Source organism: Artibeus jamaicensis, unplaced genomic scaffold (genome assembly GCF_021234435.1).
Source record: "Artibeus jamaicensis isolate MK-2021 breed Jamaican fruit bat unplaced genomic scaffold, CSHL_Jam_final contig_1819, whole genome shotgun sequence".
NCBI classification, from domain to species: domain Eukaryota; kingdom Metazoa; phylum Chordata; class Mammalia; order Chiroptera; family Phyllostomidae; genus Artibeus; species Artibeus jamaicensis.
This window is the reverse complement of record NW_026521360.1, coordinates 372,789-387,875: the sequence shown is the minus strand read 5'-3', so window position 1 is coordinate 387,875 and position 15,087 is coordinate 372,789. Positions and strand designations below refer to the sequence as shown.

Sequence of the window (15,087 nt, the reverse complement as noted above, 5' to 3'; positions counted from 1 at the left end):
CTTCCCTTCCCCTCTAAAGATAAATAAATAAAATCTTAAAAAAAAAGTAAATTAGTATTGATGAGTATATGTAAAAATTGGAACCCTCGTACATCCCTAGAGGGAATTTATGAGTAAAGTGTTGCAAGCCTGGAAATAATTGGACAGTTTTTCAAAATGTCAGACATTAAAACGTGACCCAGCTATTCTAGTCCTTGGTATATATCCAAGGGAAGTGAAATCATGTGTCCATAGAGATATTGTATACAAATATCCCGAATGGCATTTTCATAACAAGCAACCAGCGATAATAACACTTTTGTTCATGAAATGATGAATATATATATACTTAATATATAATACATTATTTAATATATTAACTATATTGATATAATATATTAAAATTTGGCATCCTTATACAATAGAATATTAATACAAAATAAATGTAGTATTGATACTTTATAAAACATGGATGAAATTTGAAAACATTATGCTAAATGAAAGAAAGCAGTCACAATAGATCACTAATTTTATGATTCAATTTATATGACATGTCTGCAAATAACCAATTTTGTAGAAATAGGAAGGGCATTAGTAGTCATGTAGAGCTGCAGAGATTGGCCGAGGGAGTATGAAGTAACTACTGATAGGTCCAAAGTTTCCTTTTTGGGGATTATAAAAGTATTTTTGAAATGCTTGCAGTGATGGGTGCAAAATTTTGTGAATATATGAAAACCCATTGAATTGTGTACTCCAGATGGGTTCAATTTATGATGTGTGAATTTTATGTCAATGGGCTGTTCACAATTTTTAAAAGTTGTTAGGTATTACATATCTTCTCCAGAGTTTATAATTGGAGGGGACTTAGTTGGAAATAAGCTACCCAGCCATTTTTATAGTAACTGGTGCTTTTCTCTGTTGTTTTAACATTATATTACATTCAAAGACAGAGAATAAAAGAGGGGAGAATACTGGATTAGACATGTGTATCAGGAACTCTACTTGAAGGGTTATTCATGTCACTAAATTGAGAACAGTCATATAAATATTGCATAATTATGAGAAGAAATATCCTTTTTTTATCCTCACCCAAAGATTTATTGATTTAAGAGAGAAAGGGCAAGGGAGGGAGAAAGAGAGAGAGAGAGAGTGTGTGTGTGTGTGTGTGTGAGAGAGAGAGAGAGGGAGAGAGAGACATTGATGTAAGAGACAAATCAATCAGTTTGCCTCCTGGACACGCCCTGACCAGGGCTTGAACCCACAACTCAGGTATGTATCTGAACCAAAAATCAAACCTACAACATTTTTGTATTTGGGATGATGCTCCAACCAACTAAACTACCTGGGCAGGGTGAGAAGAAATATTTTTAAAGGAGACTCTATCGTGGCCCTGGCCGGTGTGGCTCAGTTGATTGGAGTGTTATCTAGTAGCCACAGGATTGTGGGTTCAATTCCCAGTCAGGGCACATATTTAGGTGCTAGGTTTTATCTCTGCTCAATTTTTCTGAAAATGTAAAACTGCTATAAAAAATTAAGTCCAGCCCTGGCTGGTATGGCTCAGTGGATTGAGCACCAGTCTGTGAACCAAAATGTTGCTGGTTCAATTCGCAGTCAGGGCACATGCCTGGGTCCCTTGCTGGGGGTGTGAGAGAGGCAATCAATTGATTGATGTATCACATACTGATGTTTCTCTCTCTCCTTTCCTCTTTCTCTAAAGGTAAATAAATAATTAAAAAATTAAGTCCATTAATTTAAAGAAACCGCTGAAGGTAAGATATTTTAAAGAAAATTAATAAGCAAGCCACAGAAAAAGAGTTCCCCCAAATCAACAATAATAAGGCCAACATTCTGATTTAAAATAGGCAAAAATTTCGTACAAGTGGCCAATATGAACTAATGTTTGGTGCTTAACATTATTAGTTATAAGGCAATTGCACATTAAACTGTAATGAGATGTGGTTTCTCAGTCACTAGCATGGCTGGGAGTATAGATAGACTAAGGATGCCAAATGATGGCAAGAATATGTAGTAAATTACATTGCTGGTGAGAGTACAGATTTGTTTCAAATATTTTGGAAGACACATTGGAAGTTTTTACAAAATTAAACATGTGTTTACCATAGTGTTTCCAATCCTATATTTTTTATGCACAAGAACCATACATCCTCAAAAAAGACTTAATAAAATTAATTTAAAAAAAAGAACATTTATAGATTTATTCATGAGAGCTTCTAACTGGAAACAACCTAAACATTCTTCAACAAACAGATGAGCTGATTTTAGTGTGCTTGAACAATAGACTACTGCTGATCAGCAGTAAAATCAGAATGGACTATTCAATATGAGTGAGACTCAGAAACATATTGGGCAAACAAAAAACAGCCACTCATAAGAGTATATCTATTTGGAGTCTGTTTAGGTTATGCTTTAGTCTAATTGATAGTTGAACTATTGTGGTGAGAAAAAATTTCTACTGGAAAAGTAAATGGTAGAAATCAAGATTTGTGGATTTCACTGTGTGTAAAATGTATATTAACATCTAAAAAATAACAGGGTTGTTGAAATAATATAGGAGAATTTCAGATATTATTGTACCAAATTATGATAATGATGTTGATGATAATGCATATATATGTAGCATTTTTGTGTCAAGCACTGGTCTAAGCATTCCATTTCTTTTATCTCATTTAGTCAACATATGAGTTGGGTATTTTTATTATCTTGTCTCACTGAGAAGGAAACTGAGACACAAGGTGGACAGTCACATACCTTTGGTGGTCAATGCTCAGTAGTCACTCAGATACTACAGCATGTGGAGTTGATAGCTATACTTCGAGGTCTGTCTGGAAAAAGTCCAGCCATTGTTAATATAACAAAAATGGTTTGCATGACATTGATGTAATCTGGCAGCCAAGGAGAGTGGACTGGAATGCACATGTTTGAACAATGATGACTTTAGTCTTCTAGTCAGCGGGGGTGATAGACACAGTTGAGTGAGCATGTGTACTGTGTGGCTACTGCATTCAAAATGACTGAGCAAGTAGAGCAACTAATCTGTATCAAATTTTGTCTTAAGCTTGAACATTCCTCTGCAGAAACTATTCTAATGATTCAGAAGGCCACAGCTATGGGCAACTGGCGATTGGCAGCTTCATCATTATAGTGCGCCCACTAATGTATTATGTCTCATGCAGAGTTTTTAGTGAAACATCAAATCACCCAGGTGACTCAGCCCCCCTAAACCTCGTATTTTGCAACTTGCAATTTCTGGATTTTCCCAAAACTAAAATCACCTTTGAAAAGGAAGAGATTGCAGACTGTTGACGAGATTCTGGAAAATAGAACAGGTTAGCTGCTGGCAATTGGGAGAACTGTGTGAGGTCCCAAGGTGCCTGCTTTGAAGGAGACTGAGGTGTCATTATCCTGTATATAATGTTCCTTGTATCATCTTGTATCTTGTTTAGTAAATGTCTCTATTTTTCATAGTGCATGATGGATACTTTCTGGACAGACCTCATACATTGCTTTTCCTGACCAATTGTGCCCAAGGTTTAAATTGATAGCCTCAAATCTTAATTGGTGGAAGAAAGAAATAGGGTATGTATAATATGAAAATACATGATTATGAAAACATTATTCATTTTTAGGTTAATTTATTTGTGTATTTGTAATATTAATGACACTAAACTTGGGTGTGTTCCCTACCTATTTCTAGGCACTATTTTGTGATACATAATATTTTACAAGGACTTACATGTGTGAATGTACACATTTTAAGTTGTATATAGGCAGAACTCCACTCCTGCAGTGTGACAGTTTCTAGCTTTGGATAGTTTCCCCGAAAATGCTGCTCTTATCTTTCTTCTGCGTGATAAACTTTAATGTTGGAGTGTTGTAAGTTCTCATATAATATGGCTTAGGTTTTTGTTTGGTTTGGCAGTAGACTTGTGTTTAAAATTCCTTTAATCTGTTCATTCCATGCTTTTTATATTCATCTTGATAGCTGATGACTCTGAAGAATTTTACATGAGTTTATTACACTAATAAAACTTGTATTTGTGACTCTTCCTCCATCCCAACTTGCTTAAAGGTGACTTTTTCAACGAATTACTGAATTTTTGTCTTACTTAGTGTTCTTTTTTCCTGGAGGAAATATAAAACAATTCATATGCTAGATCTAAAGTTTCATTAAAATTGCTTATGCCCCCTCTCAGGCATTTAAAGTGGGCCATCTGTCTAAACATTTCTCTCTTTTTTTTTCTGATCATTTCCTCGACTTATTCATGAGCCATGGGAGGGCTCCTTTGTAGTCTCCATGTAGCTGGTTCTGTCTACCCCCACTGAATACATCTATGTACTTGCATAACATATCTTTTCACTGTGCTGGAAATTCTCTGAACTGGGTTCAGATGAATGGCCCACTTTTCTGAAGGCCTTTTCTTCCTGCACAGATTTTTATGCAGAAGCTGACCTCTGTGGCTATGGAATGTAGCATATTATTCTTGGTCATTTTACAGACCACCTACTGTGAAAAGTTATGATGAAGGATTGCTTAATGATTCTTTAACCACTAACATTGTTTTAACTCAGTATTTCACTCTGAAATAGGTACTGGCACAATTGCAAACCATCTTTTCTGGGGGTCTGATAATATGACTTGGAGATGTTTATAATCCCTGCTAACTAAAGATGCTTTTAGTTATGTTCACATAAAATCTGCTTTAAAAAATGACATGTAGTAGCAATGCATTTAAATTAGTATTACATGGATTTTATTTTGACTAAAATGTTTCAATAAGCTAAATGTACTAGCATTAATATTTGTGAGAATCCACTGATAGTTTTTGTCATAAAATATAGAAAAAAATTAGTTTTATTGAGCATATTCATTCTGGCTGGTTGATGACAATCAAAGTAAACAGGTCTGGGGAAGAGCTATTATTTGATTTGCTTTGTGAGTAGCTGTTTATGTGAATTCCCTTTTGCTGCTTTTTGAAAAGTTTTTATTAATTTGAGAGTGAGAAAGGGAGGAAGTGGGGTGGAGAGAGAGAGAGAAACATCGCTTTGTTGTTCCACTTATTTATGTATTCATTGGTTGATTCTTGTATGTGCCCTGACTAGGGAGGGATCAAACCCACAACCTTGGTGTATCTGGACAGTGCTGTAACCAACTAAACTACCTGGCCAGGACAGTTTGTTGGTTTGTTTGTTTGGGGAGTTGTTTGTGTTTTAAAGGGGTAGCTTAAATTATATCAGCTTTCCACATAACTGTTAAGTTGTATAGATAAAATTTTTGATTACATAGTAGCCTTTTTCACTTAGACACACACTTCAGTAAAGGTAGCTGTTTTCTGAGTATTACTACCATGAGGAGTTGAGTGATGCTTCAGCAGTTTTGCCCCCTCATTTTTAGAGAGTCATTTATAAAAATCTTCTCTGGGACTATTTTGGGTTTACCGGATAAATATAATTCTTCTCAAAAATTTAAAATATAACTTTAGATAATTATTACCATTATAAACATATTTATGCTGGTAGAATTGATATCAATCATTGTTAATGTGGTTTTAATAATTTTTAAGAAATAGTGCATATGTACTTTTAGGTTGGTATGCATTATTATTTTTATTTATAGTTTATTATCGTTCATTTCTACTGCATAGCTTATGGATGATATCTATACTGGGCCTATATGCCCAGCCCTACCCATTTTATTTAAAAACAAAAGTACTTTGAAACTTATGAAAATCCAGAAGAAATCTTAGCAAATTTTGTTTGTGAAAGAGTGAATTTGCAAAGTTTCCACATTGACTGGCTTTTCTTAGTATTTCAAGGTTTTGCTTTCACAGTGTAACCTCTTTCCTATATCCTACTAACATGTTACTTAAAAAAATTTTTAGAGGAGTGCCACTTCAGGGTTATGTGCTGAAAAGAAACAACAGCTTTCCCCCGTTACCTCTCCAGCTTTGCTCTGGTCCATATCTTATAATTGTGGGAATTTTGGTTCCAAAGGATTGAGTGAGTTCCTCGGTACATTGCTAGGAAGAGAATGGGCTGAAATGAGATCTCAGCATTTTAACTCAAAAGATCCTGTGCTACAAATTCCCTCTTGGGGAGGTTATAACTTATAGGAAACAGATGTGGATCAAAATAAAAGAGTGGAAAAATAAATAGTAGTTAGGTTCTGAAGAGAAGTAACTATATCTCACCATCAGCTGTTAAGATTGCTTTCTGTGGGAAATGGTATTTTGGGTTCGAACAGGATGTTGGGATCAACAAATTCCATGCTCCTCTGGAAACAGGGGCTTGTTGCATAACTAAAAAGTATCTCCACATTTACTTGAAATAGTTACCTTCTTTGGGCCACAAAATTGTGAAAATACTAAACCTATAATATAGGTTAAGTGGAAGGGAGATCATTGAAGTTTGTACTATAATTAGGGAACAGTTTATATGAAAGAGAATATTCTTTCAAAATCTGTTAGTTTGTGAAGCAGAGAAAAGGAATTCAGTTTCCTTAAAGGGATTTCAGTTATGAGGTAAAATAAGGATATACTCCTACAGTTGGGACTAATCATAACAATGAAAGTTAACATTTACACGCATTATTTACTTTAATTCTCAATACATCACTATGATGCAGATACTAGGATTATCCTAATTTTGTGCATAAGGAAACTGATACTTAAGGTTGCTCAAAGTCAAACTAGTTAATGGCATACTGGAAGTCACCAGAGTCTGAGTTTGTAACCACTGTGCTGATTTCTCTTACTTATCTTACCTTCACTTGGTTTGGTTTGAGAAGCAATTGAAGCACTTGGCCCATCCAAGTCAGAAAATAATCAGAAATAAAAATGGATACAAAGACAGGGGTCTGATTTTTTTAAGAAACTTGAATGGTAGATAAGATTTAACCTGATCTGAAGAAGAAAATCTTGAAACAGTCTAGAGCAGGAGAGTAACGTAACTTAATGTGGAGAACAACAAAGATTTAAGAAAGACACGTTGCACAGTAATTTAGCTATGAGGGAATTTCTGTCATCACAATACCCCTGAGAAGTCAGGGTGTTAATCCCAGTTGCAGGTGAACAAAGCAGAGTCTAATGAGGTCATCCACAGAGTCCACAAGCAGTCAGGTTATAATCTAGGAGCTCAAGGTTCACTCTCCTTCAGTGGCTCATGCTGTGTCCCTTCCATGACACGGCCTCTGCTGTCTAGAGCTACCCTCATAATAGTTCTCAAATTTTACTATTTCTCCTATCACCTCAGCCCTTTTTCTGGACTCTGTGTTGGGGTTGGGATACATAAAAATAAGGCATGATCTTGGTCTTTTAAGAGCTCACAGGCCAACAGGGGGACAAACATAAAGGAACAAAATAGGGTGGAATTGGTGTACAGAAGGACTCCCTGTGCCATGCATTCTTTTCTTTCTCCTCTCCTTCTCTCCCTCTCATATGATCCCCTGTTGGTTTTTCCAGCTCTGAAGTGTGAAGCTCTGTGTTCTAAATCAGTCCTCTTCAAATTCCCAAGGAAGACTTCCAGGCTTACAGTGTAAACTATTATTGATTTGTTGAAGCACCTTTTTTTTAACTTTAATTTTTACTTTTATAGTAATTAAAACATTTCTTTATCTGCAGGAAATAAATCAGTAAGTAGTGGGATGAATAAAAAATATTCACCTCAATGATTAACTATCCTCCATTAGACATTATGTCTAGAAGTGATCTGATTATATTCAAAGATTTTTGTGACTATGACTTTAAAAAAAATTAAATACTCAGAGAATCCTTTTGAAATTGCTGATGGCAAAGGAGGTAGTTTAAATTAAAATATTATCTACAACCTTTTTTCAGAACTATGACTTAGGCCAGAGTCTGAATACTACATATTTAATAGTTAATATATTACTTCACGACTATAAATAATGTAAAAGTGCAACACTTAAACTAGTTTAATTCAGAAACCATTATAATATTGTAAATTTGTAAAATTGTATAGAGTATTTGTATTTTAAAAGTAGTTTTGTCTCTTGCTGCTTCACCCAATTTTCCTGTACCATGTAATATTGATCATGCACAACAAAAAACTTGTGTGTTAAATAGGGCCAGCATTATTGGTGTTGTTTGTATTCTTATCAACACAAATAAAACCAAAAACAAAAGGAAACTTTTGGAGGTAATGGAAATGTTTATTACCTTGATTGTGGTGATGGTAACATGAGTGAATAAATATGTCCAAACTCACTGAGTTGTATATGTTAATTATGTGCAGTTTTTTTGCAAACTCAATACAGAAAAGACTAGCATTATAGTTCTTTAAAAAAAGTCTTGGATGGTAATCAAATATTGAAAAGAAATTAATATTGCTTAAAGAAGGTTAATCTTTGAAGAATTGTCACAAATAAAGCAACTGATTTCACAGAATAAATGGTGGTACTTCAAGTACATGATGGTACCACAATTATCTTAGAATGAATGCTGTTGTCCTTGGAGTGTCTGTGTGTGGGTTTTTTTTTAATCTCTCTGGGTTTTTTTTTCAAGGATAAAATCTTTTAAAATAAAATGTCTTGAAATATAGTCTTTGAAAGTTATACTCTTCACACTTAATGTCAAAAGAAAATCAGTTTCCTGAGAGGGACAAGTATGAAATTATTAACTGTTTTTCTTTTCTTTCTACTCCAGAGTGCCTATTGTTAGACTGCAGGTGGCTAACTGGGAGCTTTCAATACAATTGAATGATCAAGTTCATACTGTTGTAGTATCAAACAGTGGGAAAACATTCTCTGTAAGTTTTGTTTCTTTCTTTTTTTTGCATGGGATGTAATCTTGAAATTTTCTATATTAAAACAATTTTTAACTTTTTCAGTGACTCTCATCTTTTGAATGTTTGTTTGAATGTATTTGTTTCATTTTCTTTAAGAACCTGAATGTAAATGGAAATTTTTTTCTCTTATGGTAGTTAGGAAATACATTTCTAGATTTAGCTATATTCTAAACCAACTCCTGATACCTGATTTATTTTGTTTTACTGAGATACATTTAGCTTTGCTTTAGAGAAGAGCACCTTCAATTATAATTCCAAGCATATGATAGCTGTGGTAGATAACCATTTTAAAATGATAATCTGAAGCCTCATAAAACATTTTCGTGAGATTTCATGTTGTGAGACATTTTTGAGGCTAAATTTACCTTATGGTGACATTTATTTTGAAGAACTTAAAATCCTTGGATATATCCACAACAGAACTGCTTTGGTTTAATTTGTGTCTTTACTGAATAATGTTACAATAAGATTTGGTGTTTGTACTATGGTGTGAAGTTATTATTTTAGCTTGTGTCATTTTTCTAGTTTCAGCATGAACCCAGAAACTACTATGTAGTTAGTATAGTAAATAGTATATAAATTTACATTCCTTTTCTTAAGGCTAAGTTGCATGGAAATGTCCTTTTGTTTTGGGGAAAAGTTTATCAAAACTGTTTTATCAAAAGATTTAAATAGGCCATGACCTGTGTGGCTCAGCTGGTTGGAGCATGGTCCCATAACTGAAGGGTTCTGGGTTCAGTTCCCAATCAGAGCACATACCTAGGTTGCAGGTTCCATTCCCAGTCTGGGCACATACAATGGATTTGTGTTGGAGTGTGTATAGGAGGCAACCAATCGATGTTTCTCTCTTCCATCTAGTTTCTCTCTATCCCTCCCTCTTTCTCTAGAAGCAATGAAAAAATTGTCCTTGGATAAGAATTAAAAAAAAATAAACAGGATATGAAAATCAAAATGACAAAATTTCACTGAAATAAGACCGGCTGAGGTTTTAAGTGCATGGCAGTTTCTTGATCCCAACTAGAAAATGCCAGAAGTAAAAACTTAATGAGGATTAATGTATTCAACGGATACTTACAATATGCTGGCTGTGTGCTAGATGTAAGTGCTAAGCTGTTGCACTAGAAAAGCTGATATTCTTATGTGCTAGAGTCACAAGTAAATGAGATTACTTCTCAATTAATGGTAGTCTCCTTGGTTCTCTTTAAATTTTGTGATTCATTCTGTATGCCAAAATTGCTAAAGCATTTGTTGCTAAAAATGTTTTACTCAACTCTCTTAAAATGAAAGCTTTGATGGAGTTAAACAGTTGTCTTATGATACATTTTGTGATGAATTTATGTGATTCTTTACATTCCTTCTTTCTATATGATTGTTTTAAAAGAATAGCTTTGTAAATGGACAGTAGCAAATTATATATATTGTAGAGAGTATTAATATTATCATCTAGCATTTTCCTGGGGGAAAATTAACTTTATAAAAATGTAGACTTCAGCATATTCTGTTTCAAGTCACTACTATAGTGGTAATCTGATACCGCAACACTGTATTTTTCTAAGCAGAGCCTTGCCTTAATACTTCCCCAAAATACTGCCCCAAATACTTCTTAGAACTGTTATTTCTTTGTGCTTGTTTAGATTCCATGTTGGAAAACTAGAGTTCATGGGCCTGACATTTCAAGTGGTGTCTGAATTTTTACTTCCTGTTTCACTTTTTAGCTCAGGAGGAAAATAAGACTATTTAAAAAAATATAAAATTAATCCATTACAAATTTTCCTTAAAAATAACTACTTCCCATATTTATTGGCTTAGCTACTATTAGAAGCATCAAACCATTGGAAAAGAGGGTATTCCTGATCATATATTCCTTTTTTCCTAAGCATATTTGTATTGAATTTCATTTGACATTATTACTATTTTGAAAAGAGTTGATCTGAATTATGTGGAGTAAGTAAATGCTCATTATAGTGTGAAATCCCTGCTTTTAGGGTCTCAGAGGGGAGAGGGGTGACCCTATAGTTGATCTGTTTTCCAGATTACCTACCACATCAAGCAACAAATGTATTAGCTCTGAGGTGACAGTACAGGTTAATGACCCCAGAGGTAGCACAGGAAAAGTCATATTTGCTTAGCCCACAGTAATGCTTCAGATACTCCATGTTTTTATTTAATTAAAAATGTTTAAGTTATAAGATATTTCAAATTAGAAAAGCACAGCAAATGTACAAATCTTGATGGTTTCCTGTTAAAAAAAGAATTTGTAGATAAGACTTAAAAATATACAAAGCAAAAACAATTTCATTTACAATAGCACAAAAAGAATAAGATCTCAATTATAAGTGGAACCTAATCAATAAAACAAGCAAGCAAAATAAACCAGAGACATTGAAATAAAGGACAAACTGACAGTTACCAGAGGGGCTTGAGGAGAGGGATAATAGGGGATAATGGGGGGACCATCAAGGAGCATGTATAAAAGACACATGGACCAAGCCGAAGGGGGTAGGTTCGAGGATGGGAGGTGGAGATGGGTGGGGTGGGGGATAAAATGGAAACAACTGTACTTAAACAGCAATAGAAAAAAAGAAAAGAATAAGATACTTAGGAATAAACTTACCTTTGGAGGAAAGAGACTAGTACTGTACACTGGAAACTACATTGCACTAGAAACTACAAGGTGTTGCCAAAAGAAACGAAAGAAGAGGTGATCCTGATCTTCATTGTGCTGGCTCCAGCACCATGGCACCCTCCAGGAAGTTTTTCATGGAGGGGAACTGGAAGATGCATGGGCAGAAAGCGAATCTTGGGAACTCGATGCCCTGAATGAGGCTAAGGTGCCAGCAGACACCGAGGTGGTTTGTGCACCCCCCACTGCCTACATTGACTTTGCCAGGCAGAAGCTATATCTCAAGATTGCTGTGGTTGCCCACAACTGCTACAAAATGACTAATGGGGTCTTACTGAGGAGATTAGCCCTGGCATGATCAAAGACTGTAGAGCCACATGGGTAGTTCTAGGGCACTCGGAGAGAAAGCATGTCTTTGGGGAGTCAGATGAGCAGATTGGGCAGAAAGTGGCTCATGCACTGTCTGAGGAACTTGGAGTGATCACCTGCATTGGGGAGAAGCTAGATGAGAAGCTGGCGTCACTGAGAAGGTCATTTTCAAACAAACCAGAGTCATTGCAGATAATGTGAAGAACTGGAGCAAAGTTCTTCTGGCCTATGAGCCTGTGTGGGCAATTGATGCAGGCAAGACTCCAACACCTCAACAGGCCCAGGAAGTACATGAAAAGCTCTGGAGATTGCTTAAGTCCAATGTCTTTGATGCAGTGGCTAAGAGCACCCACATCATTTATGGAGGTTCTGTGACTGGGGCAACCTGCAAGGAGCTGGCAAGCCAGCCTGATGTGGATGGCTTTCTTGTGGGTGGTGTACCCCTCAAGCCTGAATTTGTGGACATCATCAATGCCAAACAATAAGCCCCATTCATCTCACCTCTCTTTTCTGCTATGCCAAGGGCAACGAAGCTCAGAAGCCCAGTAATTGCTCTCCCCCTAACACACACACTAAGTATCACCTGCCCCTAGTCATGGCCTAATCCAAACTGTACTTCTCCTTTACCATTTATATCTTACCTTATAATGTCTGGGACCAGGCCAATCCCTTCTCTGCTTACTATAATAATTGGAATGAAATATGTCAACAAAGTGGCTTCTCCTTGGCTTAGAAGTAGAAGGGGTAGTTTGCTTGTGGGCCCCTCAGTCCCCAGTGAAGGCAGGAAGGAGAAGCCATTCTCTTCTTCTATCTCGAACCATGGGACCAAGGACTGGGAGAGAGTCCTGTCTTCCCCTCAGAGTCCAGGGGTTCTGTTCTCATCCCTGGTGCTAACACCTGGGTGTTGTTGTATATCTGAGCTGTCCCACTTGGTGGTGGTGGGGAGCAGGGAATAAACACCTGCCACTAAAAAAAAAAGATATAAACAATGGAATGTCATTTTATGTTCATGGATTGGAAGACTTAATGTTGTTATTATGTCAATACCACCCAAAGTAATTTACAGATTCAATGCAATCCTTATCAAAATCCCAATGGAGTTTTGCAGAAATGGAAAAATCCATTCCACAATTCACACTGAATCTCAAGGTACACCAAATAGCTCCCCCCCCAAAAAATGGAAAAAGAACATGGTTGGAAAGCTCACACTTTTCCATTTCAAAACTTTAAAGTAATTAAAACATTGTTGTACTGGAGTAACACAGACACATAAACCAATGAAGTAGACTTAAATACCCAGAAATAAACCCTTAATTATATGGTCAAATGATTTTGATTGAGGTGCAAAGCAAATATAAAATTAATTAAACATGTATTAAAGATATAAATGTGCCCTGTTTGGTGTGGCTCAGTGGATTGAGTGCCAGCCTGGAAACCAAAGGGTCACCAGTTGAATTCCCAGTTAGGGCACACGCCTGGGTTGTGGGTCAGGTCCCCAGTAGGGGCTGCACAAGAGGCAACCACAGATCAATGTTTCTCTCTCTCCCTTATTCCCTCCCCCTCTCTCTTTTCAAATAAATAAATAAAATCTTTAAAAAAAAAAGACATAAATGTAAGAGCTAAAGTTATAAAACTCTTAAAAGAACACATGGGAAAAGCCATAGAACATTAGATTTGATGATCATTTCTTGAAAATGACATTAAAAACCTAGTCAACAGAAGAAAAATAAAGGTAAATTAGTCTACATCAAAATGTGAAATTTTTCTGTGTGTCAAAGGACACAATCAACAGAGTGAAAATGCAACCCCTGGAAGAGAAGAAAATATATATCTGACAAAAAATATTATCCAGAATATATAAAGGATTTCAACAACTCAACAGCAAAACGAACACACAACCTGATTTAAAAATGGGCAAAGGACTTGAATAAACATTTCTTCAAAGAAGATAAATATATAAATGGGCAATATGCACATGAAAAAATGTTCAACATTACTAACCATTAGCAAAATGCAAATCAAAACTACAATTGAACGTAACTCACAGCCCTTAGGGTGGCTACTCTAAACATCCAGAAAATAGTAAGTGTTGATAATGATGAGGAGAAACAGTTCATCTTGTGAACTGTTGGTTGGAGTATGAAATGGTGCAGCTACTGTAAAAATAGTGGTGTTTCAAATAATTAAGATTAGAATTACCATATATCAGAAATTCTACTGCTGAGTATATATCGAACAAAAAAAGGAAGGAGGGTCTTGAGTGATGATATTTGCACACCTATATTCAGCAACATTATTCACAATCACCGATAGATGGAAGCAACCCATGTCCATTGATAAATGAATAGATAAACAAAATATGATATGTACACACAGTCAAATATTATTCAGCCTTAAAAAGGGAAGAAAATTTTGACACATGCTGAATGAGTGAACATGAATGAACTTTGATGACAATTTACTAAGTAAAATAAACCAGTCACAAAGGAGTAGTCAAATTTGTAGACAGAAAATCCCAGGGCCTGGAAGGAGTTGGAGATGGGGAATTGTTGTTTAAAGGATACAGAGTTTCAGTTTCGCAGGATGAAAATAATTCTGGAGTTGGATTGGTGATGATGGTAGCAGGTAGTATAAAAATGTGTATATTTAATACCACTGAACTGTATACTTTAAATGGTTCAGATGGTAAGTTTTATGTTACTTAAAAATTTTTTAAATACACAAACCAATGCAAATTAGTATTTTGAATGAAACATTAAAAAGCAGGGAGGATAAAACTTTTAGGAAATGAAGAAAGCATGGTAGAGCTAAAAGTTAAATGACGACGTAGAAGAGGTATAGTACTTTATGTGTTTTAAGTCTTTATTCTGATCTGAATGCAAGTGTCAGAATGAGTAGACGAAGAATTAATTAAGTATAAGGGGAAAAATGGGGAGGGATATTGAGGAACAAGTATGAAAGACACAGGGATGAGGACTGGGGGGGATGGGAGGGAGGTGGGGATACGGGGCAGGGGGGCTGGGATGGGAGAAATAGACAAAAAACTGTACTTGAAAAATAGCTAAATAAAATTAAAAAAAGAAGTATAAAACCTGGTAAACATGTTGAAACTTTTAGCTTATTAAGATGATAAACTCAAAAGTATCAAAAATAGACTTCCGCCAAGATGGAGGCATAGGTGGAGACGCCGTGCTTCCTCATACAACCAAATTTAGAGACAACTTAATATTAGCAATAGAAAACACAGCCAGAACACAGAAAATTGAACTTTTTGGAAGTCTGATATCAACAAA

The 15,087-nt window shown here is 35.6% G+C and overlaps 1 protein-coding gene and 1 pseudogene across 1 annotated transcript in view; both read left to right on the top strand.

The window, feature by feature from the left end:
• The window catches only part of PCCA (propionyl-CoA carboxylase subunit alpha), a 526,460-nt gene that overhangs the window by 347,834 nt on the left and 163,539 nt on the right, over positions 1-15,087 (top strand). Inside the window, exon 19 of the mRNA XM_037143368.2 lies at positions 8,661-8,763. Within this exon, the coding sequence (XP_036999263.2) occupies positions 8,661-8,763 (103 nt within the window). The remainder of the gene's footprint in view (positions 1-8,660; positions 8,764-15,087) is intronic.
• On the top strand, positions 11,368-14,722 carry LOC119047879 (triosephosphate isomerase-like; annotated as a pseudogene).